General features: G+C 38.2%; 1 protein-coding gene and 1 long non-coding RNA gene across 4 annotated transcripts; both read left to right on the top strand.

Annotated features, from left to right (window-relative positions):
* Positions 1-1,252: 1,252 nt before the first annotated feature.
* LOC121912008 lies at positions 1,253-3,323 on the top strand. Of its 3 annotated transcripts, XR_006099999.1 has the most exons (4): positions 1,264-1,333; positions 1,672-1,747; positions 2,113-2,189; positions 3,098-3,323. It is a non-coding gene; the product is annotated as an uncharacterized LOC121912008 (long non-coding RNA). The 3 variants fall into 3 exon arrangements; XR_006100000.1 differs by lacking the exon at positions 1,672-1,747 and having other exon boundaries at positions 1,253-1,333; XR_006099998.1 differs by lacking the exon at positions 1,264-1,333 and having other exon boundaries at positions 1,359-1,747.
* Positions 3,324-9,771: 6,448 nt separating this feature from the next.
* On the top strand, positions 9,772-13,239 carry ciao2b (cytosolic iron-sulfur assembly component 2B). The gene is made up of 5 exons (XM_042433687.1): positions 9,772-10,025; positions 11,509-11,588; positions 12,081-12,206; positions 12,350-12,395; positions 12,623-13,239. Exons 1-5 carry the CDS (start codon positions 9,899-9,901, stop codon positions 12,721-12,723), a joined length of 480 nt encoding a protein of 159 aa, XP_042289621.1. The 5' UTR covers positions 9,772-9,898; the 3' UTR covers positions 12,724-13,239.
* The last annotated feature ends 3,266 nt before the right edge of the window (positions 13,240-16,505 follow it).

Raw genomic sequence — 16,505 nt, 5'->3', positions numbered from 1 at the left:
CTTTGGATACACAAACAATACTTGTAAGATAAATTCATTGTTGGTTTGTCTCTGCACATGAGATTTGTTCACAATAAGAAAAATATAAAAAATCTCCAGTCTTATCCTTTAACATGGTCTTAAATTGATAAATCTGCTGCTGAGAAATCAGAAACAGTGACAAATAAATACCATAGAACCATACATGGGAAAACTTCATCAATGCGTGAGATAAAACCCCCTCACAACTCCCTCTGCCAAGAGTCAACAACAGAGAAGATCACATAACACTGTCACTGGGTTGAGTGTGTGTGTGTATTTGTGTGAGCATGTATGTGTGTGTGCATGTGTGTGAGTGTGTGTGTGCATATATGCATCTGTGATTGATGGATAACGTTGCCAGTGTGGAGAGCAGACATCTGTGCCAATAAAATATTACATGTTGCTATCAGTGAGCTGTCATGTTGCTCATCCCTTTGTGAAGGCTCATTTCCCCTCAGCACAATGAAGAGCCAGAAAACACTGCTCTCCTGATAGGAGCTCCTATGTGGAGATAGCCAGCGGCCAGAGTGTCTGTGTGACTGTCAATAATAAATAAACTGAGAATGAAGCTGTGAGGAGGGAGACTGCTAATCAACTGGAAGACCTGTGTTCCAGCCCCATGACGTTGGTGAGTGTCAAGCTCAATACCGCCTTGGTGTGAAGATGAAGCTGCCTGTAGGAGACACAAAATGAGGAACCATAAGCACACTTTCAGAGTTTTAGAAAGTTTCTTCCTCATCATTAATGGTATCTCATGTAGAGATTTTCAAACTCAAACAAACTGTGAGGAGCAGGGCTGGACTGGGACAAAAATTCAGGCCGGGAATTTCACACCTACCCAAGCTACCTCATAGACCAGGTGTACTCAATAGGAGGACTCCAGTCCAGATCCACACAAACGAACACAAATGACAATCCGGACGTAAATCTGCATGATTATTATTTATCTCCTACATATGTGGGCTACCTTTAAATTAGAGCACGAGTTTCAACACAGCCAAATTTTCAAAGCGCATCACAAAGGTGCTCTCATTTCATCTCCCAGTCACAGTACCACACCACAACTACAAAATTAAACTGACTGAAATCATCATATTAAGCTACAATCAGAATAATAGTTGAGTCAGCAACACAGCAACAGCAGGCAATGGAGGCCTGACTGGCAAACACAAGAAGCTCTTCTATGAAATAAGAAAATAATGTATGAGTGAAGACAAAAGGTGCCACTTTTCCCAGTTTGTAGCTTAGGCTACTCTGGTTGTGCATGTTCTGTGCATGGGATGTAATTTTACTGTTCATACACCAAATACTTGTAAGTTACTCCTTCAGATCGCAATTATGTTCAGTTTGTAACTGTTAAAACATATATGAAAGGTGTGTGCAACAGTTCTTTCCCATGGCTTGTTAGCTAACGTTAAGATAAGTGATGCTGCTAATCGTGATGCTAATTAGTTAGCATAACATGGCCTTTGGAAATGCATTGATTATCCAAGCAATTTAGCTAATGTGCTACAGTGTATACACACCTAGTGGGCTAGTGTTTGTGACCTTATGCCTTTTTTGCAAACATATCGCTGATTTTTGGCAATTTCACCATGTTTTTGCCACGATTTACCTTAATAATTTTGTGTTTTGACACTGGCCTGACAGCTCAGGCCAATCAGGAGATGAATCAGGTCGGCTAGTGGGAATTGGCCCACCGGTCCTGAGGCTCAATCCGGGCCTGGTGAGGAGTCTCTTTTAAGTATAACAGCTCAATTACAAGATGTGTCAGTAATACAAAGCTGTGACAGAGAGTGTTCTCACCATCTCAGTAACAGTGTGAAATGTCAGCAGAGGAAATACTTTCTGTATTCCTGTTGAAGATATAATTAAATAGCCCAGGTCCAGGTGAATGTAGGTTATGTCTGAGTGTGCTGTTTTTTCGGTCTATACACACGAGATAAGCTTCAGGTTTCCAGGACAGTCAAAGAATTTTTTCACTTACTTTCTGTTTCTGAACTGAAGCTAATCTATACTTAGTGTTTCTGACCTGAAGTTAATTTATTTTCTTTGTTTCTGTACTGAGACTGATATGTTTCTTATCTGAAGCTGACTTACCTCCCCGTGTGACTGAACTGAAGTGTGTCTCATCAGCTCTCTTGACATTCAGCGACGCCAAGAAGAGAGTGAGTGATTACAGCCCCAACCATGATGAGAGATGACAAGTGACTCTGCCTAAATGAACAACCTGTTTCATCTCGATGTTTTCACCTCTCTTTCTGTTAGTCTCTGTGTGTCCCTCCAGATAGTGCTGCTCCTCTCCTGAAGAAAAATAATGACATTATTAATTAACACTCACTCAGGGAGGAAACCCCTTCCCACTGCAAAGTGCCATCAAACCCACACTGGAGAGCTGAGCTCATTCAGAATACTAAAAGCACCAGATGAAAAACAGTTGCGTAGTGGTGTTTTGTCTCTGAGCAAAATGAACGCTGGTTGAAGTTAAATGAGGCACGCAAAATGCTGGAGCAACGTTTACAAATTGGGAGCTAATTTATACCCTTGAAACACTTTTAGGCAATTAATGGTAATGACTAATCGTTCAACTGATTATTTCTCTGCAAAAACTTGCCTGAAAAATTCCACACCAGCTTTACACAGAGACTGTTACATATGTAATTTAGTTACAAATAGATTTTTTTTTTTTTTTCCTTGAGCAATCTTACAGCACACAACATTTACACTTCAATCAGGTTCACATGATGCCAGACCAACTGGCAGATAAAAACACGGGTTTGTTATGGAGACAGTTTTAGACCGTGTGTTAGACAATTTGGCAATTTATATGATAAACATAGTATTGGATGCTTGCTCTAGCTAAATTTGATTGGACTGGAAACTTTTCCCTTAGCTAAATTTGTTTGTAAATGTCCCTTTTATTCCACTATGAGTGAATGTCTGCTATTTCCTCCTGTTACTTCTGCTTTTCCCACGCTGTCAAAATCACTTTATTCACGTTCCTCGAGCCAAGGTCAGTCAGTCCCAAGATGCCATTCTTTAAATATTGCTGCAATACTGCTATTCTGTCTTTCAGACCTGTGCACCCCCACCTCCTTCCCATCACCACTATGACCTTCATCAAACCCAGGGAGACTCGTCCAAAGGTTTCCATCAACCACCTGCTGCCTCCAATCCACCACCACCATCGTATAGACTTCATATGGGCCTACACTTTCATGAAGATGCTTCACATTGATGGAGTCTAATTGCCAAAAATCTTTCTGTTGCTAACATCAATAAATTTTGTGATGCACTTCCAATTGATCTCTCCCTATTGAACTGTCTCTTCTTGGCTGTTTCAGTGTTTCTGAATGTGCACATAAGTAGGAAACTGGACAAACTTCTGAAATGTGAATGTTTCTGATGCAATGCAATTATACAAGATATGGTTATTAGCTTCTAAACTGCAACAATTCACTATATTTATTGCCTGAATTCAGAGAAGTTTTCTGTAAATAATATTTTAACATGTTCCTTTAACAAACTAATGTTTCTTGTTCACTTGTAGTGTATCTTACCTTCTTCTCATCATAACATCCAGTGAGAAAGTCATCTGACATGACATTGTGTATTTAAAATTTATTTTTGCCTTTACTGAACAGAGCACAAGCTAGTTTGTAAAGAGAGAAGAGCATGACAAGTGAGGAAGGTGTTGTATTCAGTTATTAATTGTTCTGTTCTACATTATACCATAATGTGGTGTTGTAGGCTAATAGACTATAGGAAACAGGCAGGAAGTGACTTGTGTTGTTGCGATTGCATGGATATATAAAGAGAGCACGCTCTATGGGCCCCAGCACCCATAGAGACTTCCATTGGCCGAGACAGCTGACTTCTGGTTTAGCCCTCTGCTAATTTGAATGGGGATAAAATAATTCAATCATGCGGCTCTTCCAGACTTTCCAAATGTTATCGGAACAAATGGATCTAATTCTGATAATGAAACGAGTTGTTTCACGGGGGTTGTGAAGCTCAAAAAATTCATCCACCGTTTTACAGACGCTCATTTTCCAATGATTGTGTGCAGGAAAAATGCTGGGACCCTGTCAGACCTGGAGTTGTAATCCCACGGTTTGGCCACTATGTTAAATTATTTTCAAAACTTGGCGCACTTCCTGGGGGCTTGCGCGATTGCCTGTGTGCCATGATGGAGCATGTGCTTTTCCACTGTTTTTAAAATCAGTAAGCATCCTACCTGATCCTGTCTTATTCTACTGATAAACCCTACAGACTATTTAAATAGAGGATGTTGTTGGACACCACATCATTGCGCATTGTCTTTGTGTTTTCTGAGACAGCGTTTGAGCTGACCTTGCAGCTGAAGATGCGTGTTTAATTACATGAATCACAAATGATGGTCAGCAGCTCGTCCTCTGTGTGTACAAAGACTCTATACTGGTTTATATTTACATTCTAAACTTCACCGTCATTGTTCAGCTGGTATTCCTCGCTATGGCTTTGAAAAAAAAAACCTTTGTTTATCTCCGCCTTCGGTATAATTTTGACCTTGCGACTGTATTTTTCATTCAGTAAATCATAAATGATGGAGAGAATCTCTCTTTCTTAGAAGACACAGAGGCTCTGTGGAGCAGCAAACCCTCTAACAAAATACAATATGTATAATACATTCTATGTGCTTCTCCTGTGGCCGTAAGCTATAGGATAATAAAAGGCTGTCGTCTCTGTAGGCTTAATTATACAGAAGGAAGAAATCTTAAACAATCTAAACCTGTCAGTTTGAAATATATGACTTAATGAATTATTGGTCAGCTGTCAGCCTGCATGTTTATCACATTATAACATTAAAAATCTGAAAAAAAAATGCTGTTATGCTAAAATCAAGACATTTATTTCTATATCATTGCCTCGGAGCTATGTATGCAGCAGGCCGTGTATGAGTTTTGTCCTCGTCTTGCTTCTCTTGAGTATCTCATCAAATTTACAAAAGAACTGAACACTCTCCACTTTATTAAAGCACCAAAAACATTACAGTTGTGGTTCTCTGTTCCTCAGGAGCCCGGAGCATTTTCATTCAGATCATCTAAATATTAATCAGGACCTAAAACCGATGGACAACCAGCGTGTCCTGTGAATGATTTGCTGTGGTCTCAACACATCACAGAAAGAAGCAAACATGTGCCAAAAGAGACCAAAAGACAGCAGCCAGTTTTACCAATTTAGCTCCTGAAGACCAGATTAGTGCTTGAGCTAAGCAGAGGACACCTGGGATGATCAGAGAGGTAATTTTGCTTATCAGATAATTATTTAGAAGGCACTTTGGGGTGCATAAGATCCATAAGAGGAAGGTGCCTTTTGCACTTAATTTTAGCAGCTATTGCCACTTACAATACCCATGCCAAGCAGCAATGCTTGAATTCTAGTGTAATTGCAGTGTTTTGAGATAGCCTGGGTTTTAAATGGGATATATCATCCTTTTTTGTGATTTTCTGTTAATTTTATACTGTTGTGATGCAACTTGTCTATGTTAAATGTGGTCGAAGTTCCAAAACTTGAGGTGCTCCCTCTAAGTCAAAGCCAGCGCTGCTCTGAATGCTGCATTTACAATATTACCTCTACTTCCTCTTCATGATGACATCAGATTTTTGAGCATGCCCACAAATTGCCGTCTGTTCTGTAGCCTTTGTTGCTAAGGTTGTTCACATTGTCCGCTTGCTTATTTTGGATCGGATTCAGGCTCGAACATGTTCAGATGCATTTGAGAAGTTTCCATTTCAAGTAAAGAACGAGAAAAGAAACAAAATCTGACTACTGTTGTTTGTTTACATAGATGCGGCTTTCAGGAACTGGCCAATCAGAACAGAGTGGGCTCATTGGTGGGGGGCCTTAGAGACTGAACTGAGAGGCTGCATAATGAGCCAGTATAACTGGTATGTAACTGTCATGCAAAGATATTCCAGTAGAGCCCCAGAGTAAAAATACAGATCCGGAAATGTACATGATACATTAAAATTAGTTGTTTTTAATTTTCTTGCAATGGTCTAACTTGTTGTGACTGTTTCAAGCATTTCCCGGCCTTCATACCAGTTCATACAGTGTGTTCTCTGACTAAGTCTAAAGGCAAAAGTGTTACTACAGCTGTTTGAACGGCCACACAAAGGCAGAGTGAAAAGCCTGCCATTATACATAGGGTTCATAATGGTGCACACTTTTAGACATTCTTTCCTCAAAGGCATTCATGGTGTTGCACTTATTTGAACATACAAAAAGTGATGGATTATAGTTGTGTGACGAGAGCTTGAGAAAGAGGTTCAAACTCTGCCTACTCTGTCTCACCTCTGCACACCTGGCCAGTCGTTACATGAAGCGGAAACGCTTTCAGAGTGTTTGAAAAGTTATTATTTAGTTAAAATTGTCGGAGGCAGGCCTCACAATTGCAAAATTGGAAAGGTATTCGGGCAGCATTTCAGACGCTGTTCAACAATTCATCAAACACTTTTGTTTGAAGCACCTGACTGGCCCTGTTTTCTGAATATTGATACCCTTTTGTATGCAATTTATATTACAAGTTGTCTTGTTGTTGTCAACAGCGTTGCGGGCTCATTATATGCGCATCAGGTGTGCTGCTCTGGGCCCATCAACACCAAACTAGTCGAAGATTAAGATCTGGTTCCGTGTAAATATGGGACCCACTGTGTACTGAAACACTAAGAACAAACTAGAATTAATCATCTATTACACACAGTGCACAACAGCTGCGGGACAGTCTCATTTTCACCACATATGTAGTCAGCCCCATTGCTTCCACTGGTATTGTTAGGAATTTTAAAAAGACCAGTTTAAATGCAGAGAGGCTGAGGTTGTACCACTCTGACTGTTAACTAGCCACAAACAGTGCTCATTTTCCGGAAATGTTTAGACGTCAAACAGAACGTGGGATTGTTGTTTTTTTGGGGGTTTTTTTGCACAGGATGCCATGTCAAACTAAAAGCTCATCGAGATTCTCGACAGCCTACAGCAGCAAAGTCGCATTTGTCATTCTGGTTGTGCACAGCATTAATCTGAGGTTTTTAACTCTCCTCTTTCAGCTTGACGGGGACATTCTGGCTGCAAACTGCAAAGTTTTCATCCCAAAATGATAAAGTTGTTAGGATCAGGTATAATGACTGTTGTACCATGTTATGTGATTTATAGATTTCCTTATTAATGAAGCTCTGGAAGAATTAAATCTCAAAGATATGTGTTACATAGGTATGAAATGGTGTGTCTGTTGGGAAGTATCAGGAGAATAATGTTATATTAATGCTACCAATGGCTACACATTAATAATAATAACTGTAATTCTTCAAGAAACCAAACTAAGGAGAAGGAAACATCATTCTTGCTCAAACAAATTTGACGTGTTTAGTGAAGTCAGCCAATTATTAGACAGACTGTTTTCATAGAATCCATCTTTCATAAAATTATCTAAAAGTTTGTTATCTGTTCATCCAAATTGTCACAATTAGACAAATATTTCACCCTTTTCCTCTGCTGCTGCCCTTCTGCATGACATTTATATTACAAAATGTCATGTAGGTGTCAGCAGCTATATTCAGCCTCATTATATGCACTTTTTTTTTTTTTTTTTTTTTTTGAAAAGGTGAACATATGTTGAAATCATATTGATCAGTCTCCTGCATTTCCACTGACTTCAGCAGCTCATTAAGATTCTGTCTTGATGAAATCAGCATTTCGGATGTGGCCGCAGGCTCTGCTGGTGATGATCTCATCACTGTAGTACAGGTGACATACAAGTATTCCTGCCATTTGTCCACTGAGGGTTTCTCTCAATCAGACTGTTTTTTTTTTAAAGCTGAAACGTGACACTTGGGACAGTATTTATTGTCTATAGGAAAAAAACATTAAGAACTGAAAGCTAGTGGGAGATGTCTCAATTCAAAAAAGTGTTTATCTAATCCACCTATCAGCTTTCACTTGTTTAGTAGCAGACAAATCACCGGCAGGGGAGACACACCAGTAATGGAGAGTGTTTTCTCTCATTCTGTCCTTTACACCACTAACTGGCTCAGAAGGCATTCACTGATTTCAAGTGTATGTTGCTTTCTTTATAACAAGGTGATCGTCTCAGCTTACTGACGCCACGATCTGTTACTCAGCCCTAATTTCATCATCACATTTTTCTCTGTGTCTATCACCCAGATAGGAAAAAAGGGTCCTTTCCCTGTTAGGTGCTATGGGATGATTTGTGTTTGTGGTTAAAGGAAGGAGTTGTAAGTTAGATCTGAGAGGTCTGACTGAGACTGGTGTGGACAAAACTTAACAAACTATTCTGTTTGTTTGTTTGGTCAATTACAAAACAAACTGAGCATTTTCATCACATACGGCCATGGTGTTGAGATAACTAAATTAATCACAAAATTACAGGTTAACAGATAGATTATTCTTAACCAAAACTCCTGGAGATAATTTTGTCCTTTGGCAGTGTAATAAACTTTGAATGGTGTTGCTGTTGTTGAGGTAAAATAGACCATTTCTGCCATCTGTTGGACAAACGAGGAGTCATGACCAGCCAGTAAAGGAATATTTCACCTCAAACAACAATACAACTTATTCCAAGAGAATATTTTTTAATACTTAACGTGTAAACACATAAAGGAAAACCATTTGAAAACCAGTGGGGGGAGAAGTATTCAAGTCCTTTGCTTAAATTAAAGTACTAATAAAATAAAATAAAAATATTCCATTACAAGTAAAAGGCCTGCATGAAAAAAGTAAAAATATTAGCAGCAAATGTAGTTAAAGTAGTAAAAGTAGTGGTTTGGTTCCTCTGACTGATATATTATTATATATGATATCATTAGATTATTAATAGTGAGGCATCAGTGTTAGAGCAGCATGTTACTGTTGTAGCTGCTGGAGGTGGAGCTAGTTTACACTACTTTATATACAATTAGCTAGTTTAGTCCAGTGGTTCCCAACCTAGGGGTTGGGCCCCTCCAAAGGGTCACCAGATACATTTGAGGGGTCGTGAGATGATTAATGGGAGAGAAAAGAAATCTTTTTTCAGATTTTTGGTGAAATATTGGATCATTTGAACATTTATTGAAATGAAACCATGTGAGAAGTTTAGAGGAAAAAATCACTATTTGGTGGAGCTGTTAACAACTCATAGACATCTGAAACGTGACCCCGACTACACACTGCTTTTTGTAAGACGTCAAAAGCCAAAAAGCTTCGAAACCACTGGTTTCATCTTTAACAATATGCTGAATTTTAAAAGCTAGTTATGTTATTGTGTCAAATCTTCATCTGAGAAGTAACTAAAGCTGTCAAATAAATGTAGTGGAGTAGAAAGTACAATATTCCCTCTGAAATGCAGTGGAGTGGAAGTATAAAGTAGCATCAGTAGTACTTCAAAATTGTACTTAAGTACAGCATTTAAGTAAATGTACTTTTTACCACTGATGAAAACAAAGATACAAAAAGGTAAAAGAAAGCGAACGTGATTTGAAGAGACACAGAACAAGACACGGGTCACATATTTCAAGCTATGGCTCAAAAAATTGGAGGATGATTGTCTCTCTAAATAAAAGGACACAATTTCACACAATAACTCACCTTGTTGTTACTTGTGAGCAGTTGTAGTTAGAACTTCTTAAATAGAAAACCGTCTATTGTATTTAGAGGTGGAACTTTTTGGGTGTACTGTCACTTTAAGATTATTTCCCTACTTGTTGGGCTCTCTCGCTTTCCGTTATTCCCGGAAGTGTTTGTGTTGGTTTGCTGCAAACAGGTTGCGCAGTGTGTTCAACACTAGCATCACAGATTCAAAGAGAGGTATTTACATTTTACCTTGGACTGAAACACCGTCTAAATGTCTGGGGGAACCCGTTTGGAGAACGCAAACCCTGTGATTTTCCAGCGGTCCGGGGAGAGACTGCTGACAGCGTCCGATGAGGATGAAGATGTCCACGACCCCATCGACGACAGAGAAATATTCGATATCCTGTTTTTGACACTAACTAACAGCTCGTTTTTCTCTGCTTTACATTGGTTTTACTCCTGACAAATATATCTGTGCTCACTAACTTGTCTGGCTGGTTATACTGGTGACAGCAGACGTATTTCTTTCTTTTACTGGCTGTTGCGTCATTAAGTTAACATGAACAGCTACTTAAAGATGATAATAATAGCTTTATTGTTATAACACTTTTCAGAAACAAGTTACAGCGTGCTTTACAAAGACATAAAAACAACAAGAAAAAAATACCAGATAATTATTAAGTAAATGGAGAATTGATAACGATGCTGAAGTTAGCTTCTGATTCGTAGTTAAGGGGAATATTAAGGGAAACATAAATAAAGATATTTAGCAGCTGATTCTCTGTTTTTCATCACTTACACTTATGAAAGAGTGTTAGACATAGTAGCGAAAGCCTTAACGCTGTTTAAACCCAATGTCAGATTCGTGAAACCTTTTTATTGCTTATGAAAATAGATAAAAGGGCGATTTCACTGATGTTACGCCATCCAGACCACATCAGAGCAAGTCCAGATCAAAGGCCACTGTATTTAGACTTGTCAAATCTGGACTAGTTTACCAAGGAGACTCTAGAGATTGATTGAAACATAGTTTCAGATTTGAGAAACCTTTATTCTATTAGTGAAAACTGGAAACCTCTGATGTGGTCTGGATGGGGAAATACGGTGAAAGTGCGATTTTTTTCGTTTTCCACAAATAGAATAAAAGTTTCACAAACGTGAAACTGTGTTTTAATGAGTCTCTTGAGTCTCCTTGGTAATCTAGTCCAGATTTGATAAGTTTAAATACAGTGGACTCTGATCTGGACCTGGTCTAATGTGGTCTGGATTGGGGGGGGGGGGGGGGGGGGGGGGGGGGGGAGCAGTGAAATCGACGATGGTGAAGTTAGCTTCTTATCCGTCATTAAGGGGAAAGTTAACGGAAGCATAAATAATAATATTTAGCAGATTCTCCGTATTTTCACCACTTACACTTATGAAAGAGTGTTGGACATCGTAGCAAAAGCCTTAACGCTGTTTAAACCCACTTTTAGGTTTGGGGAAACCTTTATTTTTCTTATGAAAATAGAAAAAAGGGCGATTTCACTGATATTTCTCCATCCGGACCACATTAGACCAGGTCCAGATCAAACACCAAGGATCTCTGAATACCAAGTGTAACATTTCTTATAAAGGGAGAGCTGTTTCTCCAGATTTGTTTGTTGACTTTTAGATTCATAATTGTAATTTTATATACAGTAGGGTCTCAAAAACTGAGACTAAAAGTGGTCTCAGACTTTATATACATCTAATCCCTATAATCTCAGCTCAAATCTCAGTCTAGGGTTAGGAACTGCTTGTTTTATTTGTTGATTGAAAGGAATAATATAGTGACCGCATTAGAGTTCAGAACAGAGGTAGATCTAGTGTTGTTTTCATATTTTTGTCTTTAACTAAAGTTACATCTGATCAGATCCATCAATGACCCAGAACACCCCCTGTCTCTGGAGGAACTCAATGTCGTGGAGCAAATCCGAGTCAAAGTACGTCCTTGTAATTTTGTGTCCTGATGTTATTCTTAAGATTGTTTACAGGATGAGTGGAAAAAAAGCGTGATAATTAATTTAAATATATTCTTTCTTTTTTTAAAAATATGAAAACAGGATTAAACTTAACCTCAATTTACTGTTTTACACCATGTTTCTGTCCCCTATAAACCTGAATTTACTGCTGTTATGTTTCCTGAAAGAAAATACTGCCAATTCAATAAAATTCTGGAGACAAATTGGTTTATTTTGCTAACAAATAAAATGAATTATTGGCAGATTTTTTTGTTGTTTCAAGAATGAAAATTATTGAAGGACGAAAGAATGTAGTAACGAAAAGGTTTTTCCAGGTCTTAAATACTACAGGCCACCTATAAATGTCTTTCTGTTTTGAATTCCCTTCAAGTTATTACATTAATAATATTACTGTTATGTTTTAACAGTAATTAAAATTTTTATTAACTTTATTTCTGTTTCTGTGTTGCTCAGGTGAACGATGCAGAGAGCACTGTGGGTATTGAGTTCACACCCACGATCCCTCACTGCAGCATGGCGACGCTCATCGGTCTGTCAATCAAAGTCAAGCTGCTCCGCTCCCTGCCAGACAGGTTCAAAGTATGTGAATGTGTGTTGACACTGGGGATGCACATTTAACACCTCGTCTCCTTTGGTCGATCGTTAGTTGATAAGAACAACTTGTTGGACATTGTTGGATTTCTGCGTGTCTTCGTCTAAATGCAGTCTGTGTTTCTACTCAGATTGACGTCCACATCACTCCAGGGACTCACGCCTCAGAGGAAGCAGGTAGGAAATATCACACAGAGACAGCAGATGTGATTAGATGATGATATTTTCCATATAGTGTAATATTTACTGCACATATTTCCTGTTTGGTTGCATGTTCATATCCAGTTCAATAAGCAGCTGTTAGCTACAGTGTCATAGGTGATAATAGTTACAGCTCATTGTTAAATAATTTGTTTTATTTACATGTTATGTGACATTTTTTTTATTGTGTTGTGTGTGTGCAGTGAACAAACAGCTGGCAGACAAAGAGAGAGTGGCAGCAGCTCTGGAGAACTCCTCGCTACTAGAGGTGGTCAACCAGTGCCTGACCTCCAGGAGCATCTGAGCAGCCAATCAGCTTTGTCACGTTCTGCTTTCAGTCTCTGATTTGTGCAGCAGAATGCACCGAACAGCCAATCAGCTTTGGCTCTTTCTTTGACAACTCAGATGTATCTGTCTGACCAACTATCACTGATCCAGATGTGAATAGCTGCATCTGGTAGACACTGATGCAGCAAAAAACAGGATCATACAGAGTTCCTGTTCCAGTGTTTCTTGTAGGGAAGTGTAGGGAATCCCAGTTCAAAGAACATAAAATAATCATCATGCAAACCGGTTTATACAAAGCAGAGAAATTATTCTTCTACCTGTGAATTTTAGGGTCATCACTGTTACAAAGTTCAGGGTTTATATTATGTAATTTGTATTGTAACTTATGGATTTAATCATTATTAGAATAATATTTGCCCTCAACGTCTTCTGAAAATCTGCAGCAACAATCGTCACCTGTATATAATATTAATGCTTTTGAAATTTTAGTAAAAGATTGCAGATCAGTAATGAAAATAAAATGATGAAGATATTTGTGTTTTGTTTTTTTATTTATTTTATTTTTCAGGTATAAAAAAAATATCATCAGGCATTGAAATTTTTTTTGTCTTGGCTGGCATGTATGATGAAATAACTGGCGGGTTTTCACTATGAACCAACATATACCTGATATTATGTCTCCTGAGGGCATCTTTTAATGATGGATGAAAGTGTACCAATTTATGAATGACATTTCACCTGTCTGCTGTCTGTTGGACACAGCAAACTGGGAATTTGAAATTTGATATGCAAGTCTAGTATTTAAACATACACACATAAGACCAGAGCTGTTTTCAAGGGAACTCAGAAATGTTTTATTCTCTGGAGAACTTAAATTAATATTAACAGATTATCAGATCCTAGTAAACAAAATAATTTGAAATAATTGTGATAACATAATTTGAATAGTAATATTTTACAAGGCACTGATTTAAGTCACTGATTTTCTCTGGGAAACACTAGACTCTGACCTGCAGTAAATCCCATAATGTTCAGATTGTGTTGACACTAGCTGTGTCACTGACTGTTGTTTTAGTGTTCTAGTATTTTGCAACCCCACCCTAATGGATGCACATTGAAGTGAACAAAACAATAGTAACGACTTTCAACTCTCAGCTTACTCACCTGAACCACAAACATTAAGTCATAGCAATGAAAACTAACTTACGGTTTTCCAACTGCTCTTTTTAGTACAATACTGAATTTTGGCACCAAATTCAAATGATGAACCATGAAAAATCAAACATCCCCATCCAGGTTACTGTTGCCATTTATGATTAAGAACATTATATGTATTAAGTGATGAAAACAACTTATCAGTGCACAAGAAAATGCAAAAGCAAGATTGACTGTCATGAACGATCCACACAGTAAAATTCCATATAACTCGTCCATATAAAGCCACCAGGAGGTGCTCTTGTGCTGTCCACACAGGTTCACTTCACTTAGGCGGAGATATTTTTGAAGTTTCTGTCCTTCAGATTTTAGGAGGATATCTGGCAGAACAAACCACAGCTCAGATGCGTCCAACATGCCTGTCCACCCACACCCGCCTCAATAAGGAAACTAATGCTGCCACAAATCTTTCATAACCAAACAACATGGCAGGTAGTTTCAAAGCAATGTAAGCTACACAGATATGATAATATATGATGCTTCCTCTATCAAAAATGTTTACACAGATGGTTGACTGACAGAAGCTTAACTGTGGGAGAACACTGTAGAAATAAAACTATCATGATACAAATAGTTTGAGATCTAGCTCTTGTTTGGGGATTAAATGCACTTATATAAGTTGCTTTGCACAGAAATGGCTGTTAAATGCATGTAACCTAATGCAATTTTTAAAAATCTATGAAAATATCACAGTGAACAATTTCCCGTGCAACCTATACTGTCGGAAAACAGAAGTAAACAAAGACGATCATGTAAACAATCCTGACACTGAGTGAGATATTTGGTGCCATTCGTCACAAAAACCACAAACTTGTGGTTGATTCTGGACATGAAAGACATTCTTTAACCCTATTCCAAGTTCTCTGTATAGTAAAGCCTTTACAATAGTATTACAGGCATATTTGTTTGGGGGAGTAATTGTTGTTCCTTAAGCCAGACTAATTCAAATTTTTTCCCTCTTGTTTCACATCTGGAAACATTGCATCACTGCGAAAACCCCGGATAAGAGACCCAGCCTGCACAGCTGCATTAGCCCGAAGCCAGAGCTGTGCATACACAGAGTTTAGTCAACCAAAACAACAGGGATCAGAGAAAGAAGCCTACTGAGTCACAAGAAGCAGCTCAGGAAGCCAGCAGGGTTACTTATTAAAATGTAAGTAGCCAGACAAACACAAAAATGCAGGCTGCAGTGTATTTATGTGTATTATACTGACAATAATTTGTAGTTTAGAAGAGCAGAAAACTAAAGCGGAGGCGGCCATGATTCAAGGCTGGACAGGGGCCATGGAGATGGATAATTATCTCAGGGCCCCCAGTTGAGCCATTTTCAGGAGGCCAGTGGGCTGACAGTGGGCTAACTGACAGTTTCTAAACAGCATATAAGAACATTTAGATTTATGGTTAAACAGTTTAGTCAGGCCAAGAAAACACAATCTTCTGGAGCTGTTTTCATGTTAAATGAGATTGCAGATGATCTAAAGTGTTTGTTATCAGATATAATGTTTGCGAGGTAGACTTTTCTAAACAACGAAACCCTAATTTGATAAATGTAGCCATTTTTTACATTTATAAAGTTAGCCATACATAAGCTAGCAGACAAGCTAAAGGCTATTGTTAGTGTTAGGTGATGAACGACATGCTAGAGTCATGTGTCCTTTATGATTATTTATGACTGCTGGCTGTTTAGACCTTTTATACTCTTTATTTGCTCTGTGGAGCAAACATCAAACACATTACTTATCCATGTGTGCATTGCTGTCTTTCAGACTGTTTTATTCTGGCTTTGATTGTCTTTGTTCTGTTTTTAGCTCTTGTCATATTTGTTGACATGTGGTGACTATTGTAGCTTCCCCTTTGTGAATCATTAAATCTATCTATCTGTCTAGTTATTTGTATGCCGTGTGATAAAAAAAAAGTTTTCAGAGATGTTTGTATTATTTATGATATAATTTAGTCAACTTGATGCCCTCTGGTGTCAGTACATTAAAGGGACAGGTTCACAATTTTTCAAGTCTGTCTTAAAACAACAGCCAGGAGCCCAAATGAACACTGAAACAGGTTTTTCTTTCCATAATCATTCCTCCTGTTCATACTGGCCACTAGAAGATCCCTTCATAATGCACTTACAATGTAAATTAAGGTGGGACAAAATCCACAGTCCTCCCTCTGTGCAAAAATGTATTTAAAAGTTTATCTGAGGCTAATATGAAGTTTCAGCATCCAAATGAGTTAAATCAAGTAGATATCTTTCAATGTTTCAGTCTTTTTAGAGCCAAAGTCCCTCTTTTTGTTACTATACTTCCACTGCAGCTCAACAAGGAAACACTGTCTGAAACACAAAGAGGGAATTTGATGCTAAAAATACTGTAAATGTGTCAGATATGCACATGAAATGACTAACTCAGACTGCTGAAGCCTCATATAAACTTCAGATAAAACTTTGAAACTGTTCATATGGACACCTGACTGTTGTTTTAAGACACTTGAAACATTGTTAACATATCCTTTAACAAAATAAGCGCTTTAGTTGTATGCTATGTAAAAAAAAAAAAAAAAAGTTTTCAGTGAGTTTTGTATTATTCG

The sequence above is a fragment of the Thunnus maccoyii genome, chromosome 14, assembly GCF_910596095.1.
Source record: "Thunnus maccoyii chromosome 14, fThuMac1.1, whole genome shotgun sequence".
NCBI lineage: Eukaryota > Metazoa > Chordata > Actinopteri > Scombriformes > Scombridae > Thunnus > Thunnus maccoyii.
The sequence above is the reverse complement of the archived record's forward strand: the minus strand, read 5'-3'. Positions and strand labels throughout refer to the sequence as shown.

Excerpts from the sequence above, each read along its gene's own strand:
- ciao2b (XM_042433687.1), top strand. The coding sequence starts at position 9,899 with ATGTCTGGGGGAACCCGTTTGGAGAACGCAAACCCTGTGATTTTCCAG. Across the intron at positions 10,026-11,508 it reads CGACGACAGAGAAATATTCG|ATCTGATCAGATCCATCAAT; the intron begins ATATCCTGTTTT and ends AACTAAAGTTAC. Across the intron at positions 12,396-12,622 it reads TCACGCCTCAGAGGAAGCAG|TGAACAAACAGCTGGCAGAC; the intron begins GTAGGAAATATC and ends GTGTGTGTGCAG.